The sequence below is a fragment of the Corticium candelabrum genome, chromosome 3 (assembly GCF_963422355.1).
Source record: "Corticium candelabrum chromosome 3, ooCorCand1.1, whole genome shotgun sequence".
Lineage (NCBI taxonomy): Eukaryota > Metazoa > Porifera > Homoscleromorpha > Homosclerophorida > Plakinidae > Corticium > Corticium candelabrum.
In genome coordinates this window covers 5,841,709-5,860,935 of record NC_085087.1, presented here as the reverse complement: position 1 = coordinate 5,860,935, position 19,227 = coordinate 5,841,709, and the positions used below count along the sequence as shown (strand labels likewise).

The following is a 19,227-nucleotide window of genomic DNA, read 5'->3' as shown; positions in this document are numbered from 1 at the left end:
ATGGAACCATCTAACAAAAATTACATTAATTACGCATGCAGAAACCATTCTAATAGCATATCATATCATATAGTCGCTTTAAATTTTTCTCATACAGTTATATGCACACAAGCTAGGGTCCATAAGACATTATTTCTATAGTGTTAGGGTCAAGCAGACACATACATCACATTTACCTGTAGGTGACATTGGGTTTACAAGCCTGTCTGCAAAAGACACCTACAATACAAACGTCTGAAAGTTACTGCAGCAATGCTTAATTAATCAGAAAACTACGCATATACCCGTTGACAATTGTTCTTCTGATCCTTTCCATCAATTCCAGAGCAACAAGAACGCAGGTGTTCTCTAAAGTTAGTCTGCAGCACGTCTTCCCCGCATGTGTCACATAAAATACTGGGCTGAGGCTCTGCTGGGATATCCTACAAGTATTCAATATTCAATAATCTAGACTTTTGCTAAACTATATTAGGCAACTTAATTAATTAATCAAAATCTTTAATATGAAAATAAAAGCAGCTGCAGGAATAACACAACATATTTATATAATATAATGAACACATAATACAGTAATAATAAATACTTCTCTCACAATAAAACATAGCACATTCTCCCATGAAGCAGCAAGTCTATTTTTGAGTGCATTTGAGTACATAAATTAAACTGTTATAGTATACCTAACATTGACACACCTGATAGCGCTCAAAATTAGTTTTCAGAGTTGATCAGGGGTATGGCCAGTATAATGCCAGAAGTAAGCTGCTCAGTCAATTTTTACACATAGTCTAATTTAATTAGTAATCAAAAGCAGTTAGTAATCAAATATTAGTAATTACTAATTTTTGATTACGTATGAAAGGGTGCATTCACACGACGTTTCTAACTTAACTAAGTTAACTCTAATTTAGCTCCATTCGCTGTCTAGCAAATTTATCTTAATTAATGGTTCGGCTAACCCACTTTATGCAAGCTAGAACTCGGTCGCTCTGCGTACAACTAGGTCACTCCGCCTTCTAGCATAGCGAAGGATAACGCGTTTTCTAGAATGTGCTACCAACGCTTCAAAGCTACACAGGCGCGTCTTCAGTGGAAAAGGAGAAGGCGGAGAAAAGCGCGTCGGCAACGAGAGGTTCTTTTTACTACTCTGCTAGTGTTGCTGTGCAGAATGTACAACTAGATGTTGCTTGTAAAGATCATGTTTCTAGTGAGAGGACGATACCCTCCAAACCTTCCAGACAATATGACAAGATATAATTAGTATCTAGATTAGTGAGTGGGTCATTTCTGTAGGTGTGTTCACACTATGTTTGCAAGCTGGTTTTGGCTTGTTATCATAATTGCGTTAGTGTTAAACGTTGCACCTGCCCCATGGACTGCTGGTTTGCGCTGAGTTTGCAAACCGTACTTGCAAAGGTTGGTTTGCGGTTACTTGAGTCTGGTTTGGAGCTATCAAAACATTCCTAGCTGTTTAGCGGCTAGTCTGCCTAGCGCATAGCTACGAGAGTAGCAGTGGAAGTCATCGTCTTACTGTGGTGGATGCTGCTAGACACAGGGCGTCAACAGCAAGAATCTCGCGCGTGCAAGATGACAGAAGACGTCGTTTTCGTCGATATCGCAGTGCTAGCACTGAGTACCGAACTGTTGTGTCGTTTGTCATGCGGAGTATTCAACTCTGTTGTCAGACGCCATGTCTAGAGAGACTCCTGCTCAAACAATGGATCACAATAGCGTGCTAGGTTGACAAACCAGGTAATCAAACCCAGTCCAGTGTGAACACAGGTTTGTACTGTATGCTAATTTATTTCCTCGTATCACGCAAATCAAAACACACCATGGTTGCAAACCATAGTGTGAACACACCTTGTGCTGTGTGAACGCTGCTCAGTGTTAACTAGTAGGTCAATTACCCAGTAATTACATGTTCATATGGTCTTGTTTACTCAGCTAGCCCACATAGGTTAACGTAGGGTTGCACCCAAAGTAAGTTTTGAAAGTCTTTTCTACTGAACAGAACAGCATCTGTTTGCCTGTCTCTGTCCGTCTGTCTGTTTGTCTGTCTGTCTGTCTGTCAATTACATTTATTTTCTTTCTGTCTGCTCTGGTCTCAGCAACCCCACCATCAACACCTGCAGATGTGCGAAGATCCGATGTCACTGCTCCACGGGTGGGCAAGAGAGATGTCTGTCTGTCTGTCTGTTTGTCTGTCTGTCTGTCTGTCTGTCTGTCTGTCTGTTTGTCTCTCTGTCCGTCTGTCTGTTTGTCTCTCTGTCTGTCTGTCTGTCTCTTGTCTCTTTATGTGTTGTTGTGATTACCTGTTTGTTTTTTATGCTGTCTTTTGGTTTGTCCTTTACTCTCTGCGTATGCATATTTTTGGTTTACAAAATTACTAGTAAAACGGTAGACAACTGATACAATATGATTATGAATAAATATATAATATAATACGATAAAATATAATACCATATAATAAAAGGAATATAAATGAATTATGAATCTTGCCTATGTGCATCTATTTAAGTATAATCAGAGATGCATGTGAGTTTCAATTGTACACTTAGTGTACTATTGTGTATTTATGTGTATGTATTGATATTGGGTATTTGCAGATGGCATTTTATCATCCATGGTGGAGTAGACGGATATAGTGGAATACCCGTGTTTTGTAAATGCTCTACTAACAACCGTGCGACAACAGTGTTGGAGTCATTTCTAGAAGCTGTTCGACAGTTTGGGTTGCCATCAAGGGTAAGGTTAGACAAAGGAATGGAAAATGTAGAAATATCAAGGTTTATGTTAGAACACAGAGGACCAGGAGGAGGAAGTATGATAACAGGACGGAGCGTGCATAACCAACGGATTGAGCGTTTCTGGAGAGACCTTTTCGAAGGGTGTACCTTTCTTTTCTACTTTCTGTTCCGGAAGTTAGAAGAGTGTTTTCTCCTTGATGTAACAAATGGCAAAGATTTATTTTGTTTACAGTACGTGTACCTGCCCAGAATAAACCACGCTATTAGACAATTTTGTGACGGCTACAAAAATCATCGACGTCGAACTGCTAGAAACAGTACACCTATTCAGCTATGGATAACAGGAATGCTGCAGGGGGCTGAACTTCGAAATATGGAAGACCTGGACATTGTCAGTGATGCTATTGTCGTTCCTAGTGATCTCTAATTATGCAATTATTGTTTCTCTTTGAGGGTGTGATTGACGGTTATGGCATTGATGGCCATGGACCCATTCCACTGAACGGTCTAGATGATTCTGATGTTGTTCAAGTACCACTGATAGAAGACGTCCTCTCTTCTTTGCAATTGCAGGATCTGGTCATGCTGATAGACCCAATGGCTGATTCTGACTGTCAGGGAGAAGATATTAATGTTAGAGCCCGTGAATTTGTTTATGCTGCAAATGCATGAATATGTAGGTCATGTGTGACATGGAGTTGTCAGTCAGTGCATGGTCCTGTCATTTAATTTCTACATTTCATTTTTTTATGTTTTAATTTTTTAATTTTTATTCATTTTTATTTAATTTTTTAATGTTTTTAATTTTTAATTTTAACTTTTCAATTTTTAACTTTTATTTGCATTCTTATTTAAAAACTTTATTTATAAAATTTTAACTTGTAATTTTTTTAATTCTCCTTTTATTATTTGTAAAATGGTTTTATCAGTTGATGTTTGATTCTTGTAATCTTTAGATTTATTTTTTAAAGTTTGATTTTTAGGCACCTATGTGCTCAAAACTAGAAACTTGAACGCGCAGTTCGCTTATTCTATTTCTTACAAATTGAAATGACCGGAGACACTAGACACAGCGGGGGTCTCAGCGTGGCATACATTCGAACGCGTGTGTCAGGAGATCACATTTCCAACACCCAAGCAAGTGTGTGTTTTTACTTTACTTTCCGTCACGTGCCAAACCACATTGGCTGCCCTTGGCCGCGGACAACTCCGCTCTGACACACAACGTTGTCCCAGTGAATACCGCGGTCTCTAGATGTATAGGTACGTGCTTTGTACACAACACGCTACCTTTACCGTAGATAAACTGGTTAGAGGGGAAATGCTACGAATATGTATGTATCTAGCTAGGCTCCGCTCTAGCGGATCGCCGAGTTGGCAACTGTGGTGACGAAGTCTAGAGACTCGTTTGTTGTCTAGGAAAATTCCAGACACAATTAAAACATCGAAACCGTCAACCTACTACACTGTACAATTAAGTAGTAGACTGTGCGCTTTCACGGGCACACTTACGTAAATATAGTATGGTACACCGTTACGTATATCGTATGGGATGGGCGTGGTCCTCTATAGCAGGTCACATTTGCATGACGTCGCACAACTCACCAAGTAAACCATCCATCGTTTCCTACAACGCCTTCTGAACTCAATTTGAAGTCAACTCAACTGAACTCTATTTGCTCAACTCAACTCAATTAACTAACTCAACTAGCTAACGTAGAACAGTGTGCGGCTACAACTGAAAGAACGTGGTCCTAGCTAGTCAGCTACAACTGGTCACTAAGTACACTACTATGTCAATGCTAGGTATAGCTACGAGAGTCAATAGTGCTAGACAATGATTGTAGATCGAGTTCTACCGTGTCACTCGGCGATCTCTGGGCTGTCATTGTCGGGGCGTACGTTCACATCTGCAGTCGAGCTGTGTGACAAGGAGGCACCGGCACCTTGGGTTGTGGCAGATGGAAACACGATTGGTAGTTCCGTGTCCGACGAGCTGTCGTCGTGAGCGGAGTTGTCCGCGGCCAAGGTGGTTTGGCACGTGACGAAAAGTAAAGTAAAAACAAACACGTGCTTGTGTGTTGGAAATGTGATCTCCTGAGACACGCGTTCGAATGGAAGCCCCGCTGAAACCCCCGCTTTGTCTAGTGTCTTCATTCCAGCTTTGTGGTTTCATAATGTCGTATCATTGGACTTCAGTGTTGGTGTGAACGTGTTCTGGAAGCAACTGGACGATAAGTTCTACGACCTTCAGTCTTCTCATTTGTATTCATGTTAGAAATAGAATAAGCGAACTGCGCGTTCCAAGTTTCTAGTTTTGAGCACATGGATGCTTAAAAATCAAACTTAAAAATAACTCTAGAGATGACAAGAATCAAATTTCAAGATGAAAAACCATTTTACAAAAAAATAAATATAACTAACATTGAAAATTAAAAATAAAACATAGAAATTGAAATGTAGAAAATTAAATGGTCGGACCATTCGCTGACAGTTGTCGCTGCTTAAAGTTGTATTATAGAGTTAATTCATTAGAAATATAGCTAATTTGCCTACAATGTGGCATTTTGTTGCAATTTTGTTTCTCCATAGTAAATGAAAATTGAGAGTTCAGTTATATAGTAAACAACATCTGATATGCAGCATAACAACACCACGCAGACAGTTCACTCTAATATTCAATTACCAATTGCTAAAATCATTGTACAGTATGTATAGCCCGACCACACTCATCCACACTCATATTTTATTGCATTGAAAAGCAAAATTGATCAAAGATTGATTGTGTCGTTTGATTCTACAAATAACTTTAAACTGTACCCATCGGTCTAATTTTTTCAACCCATACAATATCAAAATTGCAAGCAACTTTTAAGCAATCTTCTTTAATTTTTTATTTAATATTTATTAATGCAAGCGTATAGTGAAAATATAATAGACAAACCCCACCCTGTTGGATACTGCATATGACTAGAAAAGGACTTAGTCTGTAATTAACAATTTACATGGAGAAAGCCAGGAGTCACCCCATAATTAAGTTTCTGAAGTTTCTGTTTCTGAAGCAAAACTGCACATACAAACTTCTACTGATCATGTTAATCTTTTGAAATAGTTTAAATAGTTAATATTAATATCTCCATCTATAATAGTTATTTTGGATCTCACTTTAGCTGTAGAGTGCGACAGCTACAATGACATTCGGCGATAGCTGTCGCCGAATGACGTAGTCGTCGCCGAACGACCTAGTCGTCGCCGAATGACCTAGTCGTCGCCGAACGATGTCTAGTAGCTGTCGCCAAATGACGTCTAGTAGCTGTCGTCGTATGACATAGTCGTCGCCGAATGATCTCTAGTAGCTGTCGCCGAATACCGTTATTTTGACACACATGGCGCGCCATAAGCTCAAGTCGATTATGGCTGAGACGGCCAGGAAAGCAGTTCGAGCCGAGTTGGCAGCTGTTCCGTTGCAACATTATCAGCGTCAGCCGGATCGTGTTACGGAAGAGCAAACAGGTTATAACACACACGCATTCGCACGCTGCAATGTTTGTCGTTCCCCTGGATTGATTGTCCGCTAGCTCTATCTTCACAGTTTTCTTTTTTTTCTTCTCCGCATGCTGCAGCGACGCCAGATATCTTGCTATGGTTTCTGGTCTCTCGGCGACTGTGCTGGTCTTGTCATGTCTTTTTGTTTGCTGTCGTTGTGGTCTGTTTCGTTGTTGGGTGGCCGAACGAGATCTCCCGCCTCCCGCCACCTGCGGCGTTGAAGCGTTAATGATGGCGCCGCCTGGCGGCACCTGTGGCGTAAAGCGTGACCTTCTGGCGCGGCTGTTTGGCGTCTGCCACATGTCTTTCGAATGCTGTTTGTTTATAGCGGTGGAGTCAATCAAAACTGGGGCCACTTTAAATGAACAGTGCAGGTTACAGCTCGAAAGATGTGCAAAATGGCAGCAGTTCGTTTACGTCAAATAGCGGTTGTAACATGTCCATTGACTACCAAGAATCAAACTGCGCCGCGAGCCTCGTACGAACAGACTACGTTCGCTCCATCGACTAAGTCGTAACCTCTTTCCAAAAACCATTCGCCCAGGAAGCTTTTGCGTGCGTGAGTGCGTCCGTGTGTTGCGGAAGGTGCATCTTATTTGCAGAAGTGGCGTATAACAATAGATTGTCACCACCCATAGGGCGGGTAGTAGGTATAGGTATAGCCCCTGGCGAGTGTATAAACGAAATACCCCCTGCTCCGCCAACAAGTTTGGGTGTACTATACACTTGCCAGAAGGTCTATTAGTAGTGTGAATACGCCGCATTATTCTCCAACTGGAGCAGCTCCTAGTGCTATAATGAGCACACCCGGTGTCAATTCGACTTCATTACTCACTTTGAAGTTCACACCTAAGGGGAATAGACAGTAGATATACACTATATACGGGGTATTGTAATGAGGAAAGTGTTTATTGGAAGTTACTAGTCACTTGGCGTTGCGGTCATGCTCTTACGACTGTTTCTCGTCATTGTAGTTCGACTGCCGTTCTTAGAAAGTGGACTTGTCTGCTCTCGCCGCTGCGGTAGGTGTCTGTTCACTCTCGCGTAAAATTTAGTAACTTAGCTCGATCTTGGCATCTTTCGAAAGCACACAACTGCTTGCAATAACACATACACCAAGCATTTTACACGCGACGATAGGGATTCTGATCTTTCTTAGTGTATTACAGCATCTAGACATACGTACCTATACTAATCTTTGTTTATCGTTCACTCTTTACACGAAGTGGCTAATGAGATTGCAGTTGCAACAGGTGTGGATTCCTTACCTCTTATTAGCTCCTATTCGCGTGCGGGCACCGCCCATCTCTGCTTCTCTCGCGCGCGTTAAAATGGGCTGTGCAAGAGACTAGATCAAGAAGTGCCCTCTCAGTGGAGGAGTTTGACTTCTGGTTTTGCAAAAATAGATATCTTTTTTATGATTTCGCTTATTCCACTAGCATGCGATTATTCCCTAGATCACTAAAAAGGTACAAGATGTGTAGTGATATAATTTATTAGATAATTGCCTAATAGAATTATGATAGAGTGATAATGTGTACTCTTAGCCTTTTTTGATATGCATAAATCGTCTAGTGCTTTGTCCTGTTTAGCAGGTAGTTTGAAACCCGGATAAACGAAAATTCAAGTATGGTGGTTTCGAACGGTAGAAAGTTCACTTTTCTGTGACCTAGGGTAAGCGAGATATTACAGATTTCCGATGTAATAAAGTGAACGCGAAACAGAGTAGGATGTTGTGCTACCTTTGTGTTGGTAAGAGACGGAGCTGTTGTGTAAATAGCGCTGTGTCATAGATGGTAAGTTTGAGTTAGGGTCAGGTCGAGAAGACTGCAAGCTGCGAGAACGCTGGAACAATCAGCTGACAACAAGAAGAAAGCCAGGTCCCTTTACCAAGGTCAGCTTTACAAAGAAATTGCGGATTTACCAAATTTCAGTCTATCAGTGTAGTACTAGCGCGATGTACTGATGTGAATGTTACTGTCAACGTCTACGTCTCGTTTTGCAGCGAAAGTGTCAAAACCTGTTGTTCTAGCGCTAACTCAAAGTTATTATACTAGGATAGTGGCCAAATCCGCCTCCTACCATCACAACGATATTACCCCACCCATGCTTAGACGAACGCTCCATCTTCTGTCTTTATAATATGCTCCTGTATCTACCACATTACAACGCTATCAACCCACCCATGCTTAAACGGACGTTCCATCTTTTATCTCTAGATGTTCCTTGATAATCGATCTCGCCTCTGGTTGGGCCAATTATTCGGGTCACTAACATTGACAGATCCCTAATTATTACATAAAGCCGTTGCGTGTGTTTGTGTGTGTGTGTGTGTGTGTGTGTGTGTGTGTGTGTGTGTGTGTGTGTGTGTGTTGGCGTGCGTGCGTGCGTGCGTGCATACAACGATAAATCAATTTACTAACCAGTAATAATATTAGTCTCGCGTAGCCAGACTCCTTTCCGCCGCGTCCTCCCCGGCGAAATGATTTGGTGAAAAGTCTTTGATGTCGCTGTGTGCCGCATAGCCAGAAATCGGATATCTAAAAACCGGATTTAGTTTCTGAAATGCTTCACTAAATACCAGACTGGTATGCAAGCAGTGCATTCATATCTCATTAGCTTCTCTTGTTTCGTAGCGAGCATCTCGAAGACTACAGCTTGAGTCGCTGCTGTTTGTGAAATCTGCATGTCTACAGCAGCAATTAATTAAACGCAGCCGCGGGAACGTTGACGTCGACAGGCTAGGCTTCCATCTCCCACGCAATCTGTCATGATCGACGTCGTACTTACCGTTTGTGCGCTTGTGTCACAACGTAGACTAAATGCGAACGTACTCGATGTAAAGCAATTAACAAAACACGTGAGATGATTACCCAAACACAGAAAGACGACTCATCTTGTTTCGATGACGTCACCTTCAAGCCCTTCAATTCCAGTACCAGATATCGCTCACTCTGTACTGTCCGCGGTCGCTTTAAACGTCAAAACAGCAAACAGCATCGAGTACGTTCGCATCCATTCAGTGCGTTCGCTTTCAGTCGCCGTTGTGACACAAGCGCACAACGCTAGACGTACAACGTCGATCCTGCCGACGTCACCGTTTCCGCGGCCGCATTTAATTGTTGCGGTAGACATGCAGATTTCACAAACAGCAACAACTCTAGCTGTAGTCTTCTAGTTTTTCTCTACGAAAACAAAGAAGCCAATGAGATAGGATTGCACTGCTTACATACCAGTCTGGCCATTAGTGAAGCATTTAAGAAACTAAATCCGATCTTTAGATAACCGATTTCTGGCTACGCGGCACACAGCGACATCAAAGCCTGTTCAACAGACCCCATTTTGTCGGGGAGGGCGCGGCGGAAAGGGGTCTGGCTACGCGAGACTATAATAATCTATAATCTGCCCGTGCGGATAACGGGATTGTAGGCTAGGTTCACGGTCCGTTCATGTGCTAAATTTGACACGAGAACGGATGCCGCCAATACTATGTTGTTTGTAAACAAACACGGGTGCTTCACTATATACTCTCGGATCCAAAGTGAGAGCAAACAGAGAGTAGTTAATCTAGATATTGAAAGCGGTTCCATAAATAATACCCCTAATCTACCTGGCTATGATGTTGCTTTCTCGTTGCTGTAGATGGTCTTCATGTCACAGTCAGAGATGGACCAGTTGATTGTTATGCTCTTTTAAATAGCACGGTTACTATTAATTGCACATACGAAGACGACAGAAGCAACTCTGTGGTTACGGGAATCTTTTGGAATATTACACTGGCTGGCGAAACGCTAAGCGTCCGTGGCGAGCAGCGTGTTTCTGGTTCTCAGCTTCTTTCCGGTTTTACAGTACGAACTGGCGCAACGTCAACTCAATCGTCTCTCACAATCGATCACGTCTTTCAGAATTTGAATGCATCTCAACTACAATGCTTCTTATTGAATTCTTCTCAAATTCTTCGTGGTAGTGATATAATTCAAGTTTTAGTTGGAAGTATGAAACGAAAATTGCTTTTAATGTTGAAATGTAATTTTTATTCACTGAACTGTAGGCGTTCCTAAAATATCTTGTGAGCCGCGCCTGTGCAAGTTGGTCGACAGTGAGAGAGCTGAGATGCCTTGCACGGTATCTGGAACTCCTATTCCATTCACTAAAATACAAACCTGGCTTAAATTAAATGCAAGTGGATCACTTTCATCTATCGATTCGTCTCGATATTCAATAGTTGAGGCAAACAGCTCGATGCCGATAGTGACAATTGATCCTTTCGATTGTATGCTTGCTGATGGAGATCTAGACAACTACTATATATCATCTGAAAATATATTGGGAATATCAAAGCCTTACTATTACAAAATTGGTGGAGTTTTAGGTAACATCTTGTTATTATTTTAAGTTATATGTAAACATTTGCTATGTTGAGTTTATTTTAGATAAGGAATTCTCATCCGATTGTCAAATCATTAATGATACTGTCCGTCTCGCCTGTTCGTTTCGATTTCATAATTCTTCTGCGCAATTCAATTCTATTACTTGGAACATTGATAACAACATCATTATAAACGAAACAACTACCAGTGAATTTTGTAGTTGTCAGGTAACTTCTTTTGTAATTGTCAGCTTGCAAGATGTGAATGAGATAACATCATGTGTTGCTTTACTTAACGACACATTGACATTTCAATATCCATATGGACATTGTGGTTTGGTTTAGTTAAGTTTTTCTGTTTGATTACATGGCAACTTGACTTGCTCTCTTATTTCTTAGCGAGTAAATCAAAAAGTCCACCGGGGAAATCAAAATCTAATAATACAGGTATGCATGCTACATATATTTAACACAAACACACACACACACACACACACACACACACACACACACACACACACACAAACACGCACACCATATTACACGGTTCAACTTTAATCGTTTCAGTTTCTCAGTTGGTCTTACAAGATTTGTAGGACTTAGATAACGTAATTAACAAAAATAGCAGGTCTTGCAAGCCGCGATTCCTATAGCCATATCGATGATTTGTCGCAACAATCTAAAGGTAGCAGAGATCTTGCAAAATTTCAAAGTTCAACCATATGGGTATCGACAGTAGTTACATGCAGAGTTTCAGTCTAGGCTTTAGAGGGCCTTGCATGTGGTATGATGTTTGTCGGTTTATTGTTCTTATGTCCAATCAGTGTCGTCATTTGTTGTGTCACAAAGACTGAAATATTGCAAGGCAATGACGTTTCAAGTTTTGTGAGTCGCCATGCATGAACGCATGAAGTGGCGGAGTTGTCTCAATGTGCTAAGTAAACCGAATGGGTAGCGATCATGCAGTAGTAATTGTATATCTCTTATAACGCGATGATATTAACTTGCCTCTTATTAACTACTATTGTAATGTTGACGTTTTATTTGTTTTACGTGTAGATGTAGCACCCACAACAACATCTTCAATCTCTTGTTACTCGTGTCTTAATCGCAATAGAGAACTTTGTGACGCATATCAGGCAGTTAAGACATGTGTTGTTGGAGAAATTTGTCGTCTACTAGTATACAAGGTTCCAGATATATATGGAAGGGTTAGCATTTTTTTCTAAGAGATTGTTTCCCCAAATTTCTCTGTTTCAAAATGGATTATTGTAATCAACCAAGAGGTGGAACATGTCAGAGATGTTGTGACAGCAACCTTTGCAATAATGGAGGTCTGAAAGATTTTAATACAGGTAATAAACAAAGTCCGTAAAAATGTTTACAGTTGATGAACTTTCAATGACTTGTGGGTTTTCTCTATATTGTTTCTAAATACGTAAGAACATTGAACTAGTAACTGAAGCTGTGCTTATACACACTCGTTTCCCATCTATATATAAGCCTTCTGATAGAAACTGTCTGTTCGTCTGTAAAACACCGTTTGAACAGAGGGTACACTATTTGACTTAGTCTCGCGTAGTCAGATCTTTAAATGCCCCAATGTTTTTAACGGGTGGGTACAAATTACAGTGACACCTAAAATATAGGCACACAATCACATTTTTCAATGCTGGTTATCACCAACAAAGCCAAGTATTGTAGTCTAATAGTGAAATGACTAATGCACTATTCAGAAAGATTAGTAAGACCCGGCCGGTCGCTTTGAGGACAGCAGTAAAAACTTAGAAATAACTTTTGAAGAAATTACGGGAGAACAGCGAGGAGAAACACTGAAAAAAATATCACACAACCGTACAGAAGGGCACGCCAGTGGCTGACACACGTGCACGACCTTGTAAAGCCCGGGAGCACTGCGTGATGTTGTGCATGTAGACAAATATCTCTTACGCGTTCTTCGCACCGAATTTATCACCTCGCCGAATCAGCGTCTGACGCCAAATGGAGTTTTGCCAGATGATACCAAAATTTAGTTTATGCTAAAAATTTGTGTTTAATATACATAAGTTATGCGACTGTAATAATCGACGTAATCTATTGTACAATCAATTTTGGTTGCTGAATAAAGATTGCAGATAATTACTGACTTGATGGTCCGCAGGTGTTACATGTAAGAATCTTTCCGAAGTACAACATGGCAGCATCGTTTTGCCCAAATCTGGAATAATGTACGGAGCAATAGCCAATGTCACCTGCAACGTAGGCTACATACTTCAGGGTCATCCAAATAGGACATGCCAAAGTAACCACAAGTGGAGTGGAAGTGATTCACTGTGTTTACGTAAGAGTTTCTAAATTTATTTCGCAATATCATGTACTATATAAAGTACAATCAAAAATTGTTGCCTATAAACATCGTTAGTAATTACTGACTTGTTGGTCCGCAGCGGTTGTATGCAAGAATCTTTCTAAAGTACAAAATGGCAGCATCTCTTTATCCGATTCTGGATTAATAGACGGAGCAATAGCAAATATCACTTGCCACGAAGGCTACATACTTCAAGGTTCTTCAAGTAGGACATGCCAAAGTGACAAGAAATGGAGTGGAAATGATTCACTGTGTTTACGTAAGAGTTTCTAAATTTCCTTCGCAGTCACAATACATAGTACAGTAAAACTGTTTTTGTCTCACATCGTAAGTAATTACCAATTTGTTGGTCTGCAGCTGTTGTATGCAAGAATCTTTCTGAAGTACAACATGGCAACATCTCTTTGCCTGAATCTGGATTAATATACGAGGCAGTTGCAAATATCACCTGCCACGAAGGTTATACACTTCATGGTCCTTCAAATAGGACGTGCCAAAGTGATCAGAAATGGAGTGGACGTGATCCACTGTGTTTACGTAAGAGTTTGTCAATAGCAATTGTATATATATATATATATATATATATATATATATATATATATATATATATATATATATTGAGAGCAATTATATACTTCTCACTAACTGATTTTTTGGTCTGCAGCTATTGTATGCAATAATCTTTCTGAAGTACTATTTGGCAGCATGTCTTTGCCTGCAAATGGATCGGATTATGGATCGGTCGTCCATATCACGTGCCGCGACGGATATATCCTGCAAGGTTCAGATATGCGAATTTGTCAAGCAAATCGAGAGTGGAGCGGAACTCCGGCAATCTGTAAGTAGTTTACCTTTAACGTCTTCAATTACGTTTCGTATATCACTGTGTGCAGGTTCATATTGTCATAATAATTATTCGTCACCGCGTTTCATGCTTGTTACAGTAACAGTTGTGTTCCTGGCGCTGCTCGTTTCGTTTTTCCTGTATATGCGAGCCGTTAGATGGCGTTTTAAGACCACCATTCGTTCTATTAGCGTGGACGTGCTGATAGCGATAACCGTAATCTCAATTATTCTCAGTTACGTCATTGCTGCCACTGATACTGTTTTCATTTGTGATATTCGAGTTACTGACTTTTTCATCAACGTTTGCAATGGATTACATTACTCAATCTTGATAGTGTGGTTGGCGTCACAAGTCAGCACAAACTCGACAATTCAAAGCAAACTTTTCAGAATTAATGTTACCTGCTTTTTTGTCATATTTCAATTGATTCTTGCTGCATTGGCTCATTTTGCAAACATCGAAGAGAGACAGGAAGGGACGGGATCGTTGGTCATGTTTTGTTACAATGAACGAAGCAAGACTGCCGTCGTGTTGTCGTATGGTTACGGATTTGTTCTTATGTTTCTAAGTGTGGCGTTGATTTGTGTCTTTATCTACCGCAATAAAAACTACTGCAACAGAAAGGCAAAGATCGCCATGGCTTTCCTCGCATTTATCACATTATCGGCATTAACTACAAATGGGGTAGCACTTTCGTACGTGTTGTGGCCAAACAAAGAAGAAGACTGTGAAATCTATGCAAATTTTTATGTTGTGTTGGCTCTATTTCCCGCCATAATTTCAGTTATTTGTTGTTGCTATGGTCATATGATATCAATTTATATAGCAGACAACCGCAGACAAACAGGTGAACATGCACTTGTCGTTTACTTTGATTGTGTTTTTACTTTATTGTAACGTTTGACTATTCATGTGTAGAGAGAGCAGATGATACTCTTATACAGGAAAACATACATCTTGCGCACAAAATCTTTTTCTTCTTTCCTAATTTCCCAGACTTGAAATTTATGAAGAAAGATTTTAGATTGGACAAAAAATTAGAAAATGAAGTAAATGCTGTGGCTATTGATCCATGTCAGATAAAAATAGAGAAGATGTTGGGGAAAGGTAAAGAACAGATTACAAATAACTATTATCGACGGATTGAGTTTTACATTTGTTAGGTAACTTTGGTACTGTTTACAAAGCGGTTATGAACAGAGAGAGAGTTGTTGCTGTAAAAGCTCCTCAAGGTCATTCGAATGTACAATAATGTTTTGGCTAATTATGCTTGTCAAAATATGTTTTCGCGTGTGAATAAGCGTCCGCGTGCATGCTCGTTGCGGTGTGCGCGCATGATCATGTTTTTAAAGACGTCAACCAATTATATCTTTAACAGACACTAATAATCACGAGGCAATAAATCAGTTCATTGAAGAAGGTCTGAAAATGAAAAATCTGAATCATTCCAACGTTATAAACTTGATAGGCATCTGCTGGCAACGAGACAATCTTGACGATTCACCACGCATTGCTCCACTTATCGTCTTGCCTTACATGGACCTTGGCGACTTAAAGAAATTTCTCAGAAACCAGCGCTTACAGGAAATGACACAAGTACTCACATGCTTACCTATGGTCATTAGTATGTATAATAGATAATTTGTATGTTTGTGTAGCAAAAGAGCGTGGAGGTCTCGTTGTTGCTAAAGTTTGTTCTACAAATAGCAAAGGGTATGGAGTACTTGGCCAGCAAATTTGTTCTTCACCGAGATCTTGCTGCTAGAAACTGCATGTAAGTTTGTATTTGCAGAATAATAAGAAATTTGTTCTCATGTTGTTAGTTAGTTTTAAACTACCTACTACTGTAGGCTGGATTGGAATACAAATATTCGAATAGCAGATTTTGGACTGTCTCATATCCTGCCCGAAGGCAAAGACTATTACCGTACACAAAAGCAAATGAAGCTTCCTGTAAAGTGGATGGCTCCAGAAAGTTTATGTTATCGTCTCTTTACGACACAGTCAGATGTTGTAAGTAAATACGATATTATAATACAGATGAGTTGAAGGTGTTTGAATCTTTCCATTTGTCTAACTGTGGCAGTGGTCTTATGGTGTCACGATTTGGGAAGTGATGACGCTTGCACAAGTTCCATATTCAGAAATTGGTAACGAGAAGGTTCTCTCGTACATTTCAAACGGTGGAAGGATGTCACAGCCCAAGAACTGCCCACAGAAAATGTAATGAGTTTGTCGGTAGAGCATGTATAGAAAGGCCACACTGTCATTTCAGACAAACTACTCGTATTCGTATGTGACAAAACTTGCCAGACAAGCAAACATACAGAAATATAGGGCACTACCAAGAGTAGACAGATCATAACGTATAGACAACAAAGTAAACAGACGCTGAAGACCCGATGGTTGTAAACGTATGTTTGTAAATTGAGACAATTTGCCAACTTTGCAAAATAAGAATGATTTGAAATTGGACTGGTTAGGGACTTACAGAAACGAAAAGAAATTGGCAGAGACAAGTACACCTTTGTTGTGCGATTACGTACTCTTACACAAAGGTGTTTGTGCATGCTCAGACATATACGCGACCGACACAATAATTACGTCATTCTATGAAAGCAGAAATTCTTAGATTTCCAGTCAGCGACATCAATGTTGATACTTACAATAAATCTTTACTTACTAACATGAGCATTCGATCTTGGCAACAGCTACGACATCATGATCCAATGTTGGCAATTTGAAGCCAATCATCGCCCTTCATTCACAACGATTGTGAGCGACATAGAAACATTTCTGAGTGCGTACAGAGGATACTTAGTTGTGGATGCTACGTTTCAGCAGCAGAACAGTGATATAGCTTTTTTCCAGCAACCAGATGTATCTTGTATAGCATCCACCAATGAGAACATCGAAGTCGAGGAATGTGTTGAAACTTCTTTCCAGCAATCAGAAATGCCTCATTTTGAGGCAGCTGCTGATACAGGTACGGTTAATGGAAACAATGTCCAACCCCAAGTGGACAAATTCATTTCTTTGAAGCAACGAGATATGGATGATGTTGAAGAAGTTGACCATACAACAACAGAAAAGAAGAAGGCCATTGTCAAATGCACTGCAGTGTGAAGCCAACAAGAGAAAAATTGATAAAGCCAAACTAATTTATGTAGCTACAGTAGACCAATTGCAGCTACTTGCAAATGTTTGAGTAGAGAAATGGCATGCAGCAGTGATTAGAGATAGGGCGTTTGTTTGTAGCGAGATATCTTTTGAACGATGAATGTAATGAACTGCTGCATTTGATGACGGGGAGCAGCAGTGATATTGATGACAGATGATGGTATTTATTGTTTAACTCGGCTGTTAGATTATTTCTTGGATATACATGCAGAACTAGTTAGAAATATACAGAAGCATTTATAGTTCTATTAATCAATTATAATCTAGAATAGTAGGAGAGTATAGAGCGATTGTTATTGAAGCATGAGTTGAGAATCTGATATTAATAAAAGAAATCTGTCTGTCTATCTGTCAGTTTGTCTGTCTGTCTGTTTGTCGGTCTGTCTGTTTATCTGTCTGTCTATCTGACTGTCGGTCCGTCCGTCTATATGCCTGTCTGTCTTTCTTTGTCTGTCTGTCTGTTGGTCAGTCTATCTGTCTATTTGTCTGTCTTTTTGTATGTATGTGTGTCTGTTCGTTTGTCTGTACTTTAGAAGTTTATTTCAAATAAGTTCAGGTAACGCATACAAATTTTGTTTTTTACTTATTAAGAAGTGTTGTAAATTATTTCTTATCTTTCAGTGTTTCAAATACGTTTGCATTTATTTCACTAATTAAGTGACTCTGTTTATAAGTGATTTTAGATTTATAACTAGGACAAATTTAAAAAACGGCGTTATTTATTAATACTCTATCAGTTCTAGCAAAATGAGAAAATTAGATGTTGTGGGCTATACGCTGCCGACCAGACGGTACCGCATACTAGAGCCAAAAGTATCGAATACGGGATCTGCGGTACCGATTACGGGACTTCTTCTACGTAACTACAAATCTGCGTTCTGACTATTTAACTGTGACGTAACGATCTCAACGACTGTAAGTTTGCGTAGATACAAAGCGTGTGTTTACGTATGGCTTTACAGCGCCGGATCAAGGAATTTTTGAAAGAGGGGGTTTACGGTTAGCAGTTATTTATAGCAATACTAATTTTCTCTTTTCCTATAAAATTATATGAAATTATTAAACCACGCCTATTGAAAAAGAGGGGCTTGAACCCTCTTAAACCCCTCTGGATCCGGCTCTGCTTTTGCAGGCCCGGATCCAGGAATTTTTGAAATATGTGGTATACCTGCATGGTAGCAGTTATTTATAGCATCACTAATTTTCTCTTTTCTAATGAAATTATATAAAATTATTGAACCATGCCTCTTGGAAATTAGGTTTTAAATCCCTTGAAATGCCATCTAGATCCAGACCTGCTTTAGTATGAGTTAACTGTTGTTGTATACAGTAATTTGTGCGACGACAGACCTACTGAAACCGGTGAAACAGGTCAAATCGCAAGATTTTGTACATTTTATTTTACCGTTCTATGCCCAAACGCAGGTTAAAAAATTGCGCATATGCAAGTTGGAAGCACGACGCTTGAAACAGGTTTATTTATTTTGCTGTGTTATATTTGTAAATATATAATATGTTATATCATGGTTAATTAATTAAATTCGGGAGGACGGCGGGACGGGGCGAGACGGGCTCGAATAGGAGAGACGTGATGTGCAATCTACAAACATCTTTGGTTACGAGCTAGTTAAAACAATATTCTAGAGTCTGTCCGTAATTTTGTTTTACAGTTTAGCATACAGTACATATATCACCAAAGATGACGATCCTACTGACTCGATCCATTGCAATTACATTTGTACTAAAACGGCTTTTAGTCAGAACTTTGAATCTATAGAAAGATGTAGTGAATTTAGTGCATCAAAGCGACGGCTCTGTTCATCAGAATAACCAGGGTTTTTGATAGTCTGTCTGTTCCCCATAAGTGTCAACATTGAAAATCATTAATATCTCTGCTGTTTTGTAGACTTTCGCAATGATCTCGGTATCGTTAGAATCCGCTAGGTCCGGCATTTCTGTTTATCAAACTATCTAAGTCATTCCTACAAACGAAACGGAAAAATAATACTTTTGCATATCAAGACAAATGCGAACATGGAGCAATGGTTATTATCCAATTATCTTCTATGACCAACGGATCAGCAACTGAAACCAGCAACTGAAACCATTTAATTAAGATAATTGGTGTAACATGGTCCAACTGGAGCAGCTCTTACTAACTTACAAGCTT

General features: G+C 39.8%; 1 protein-coding gene across 1 annotated transcript; it reads left to right on the top strand.

Moving 5' to 3' along the window:
- The first annotated feature begins 14,867 nt into the window (after nucleotides 1-14,867).
- On the top strand, nucleotides 14,868-17,279 carry LOC134177310 (tyrosine-protein kinase receptor UFO-like). The gene is made up of 7 exons (XM_062644087.1): nucleotides 14,868-14,984; nucleotides 15,041-15,109; nucleotides 15,256-15,473; nucleotides 15,536-15,651; nucleotides 15,728-15,890; nucleotides 15,964-16,100; nucleotides 16,589-17,279. The coding sequence occupies exons 1-7, from the start codon at nucleotides 14,885-14,887 to the stop codon at nucleotides 17,001-17,003; spliced, it is 1,218 nt and encodes a 405-aa protein (XP_062500071.1). The 5' UTR covers nucleotides 14,868-14,884; the 3' UTR covers nucleotides 17,004-17,279.
- The last annotated feature ends 1,948 nt before the right edge of the window (nucleotides 17,280-19,227 follow it).

Coding starts and splice junctions, on each gene's coding strand:
- LOC134177310 (XM_062644087.1), top strand. CDS start 14,885: ATGAAGAAAGATTTTAGATTGGACAAAAAATTAGAAAATGAAGTAAAT. Junction 15,891..15,963: donor TTACGACACAGTCAGATGTT/GTAAGTAAATAC, acceptor TAACTGTGGCAG/TGGTCTTATGGTGTCACGAT. Junction 16,101..16,588: donor AAGAACTGCCCACAGAAAAT/GTAATGAGTTTG, acceptor TCTTGGCAACAG/CTACGACATCATGATCCAAT.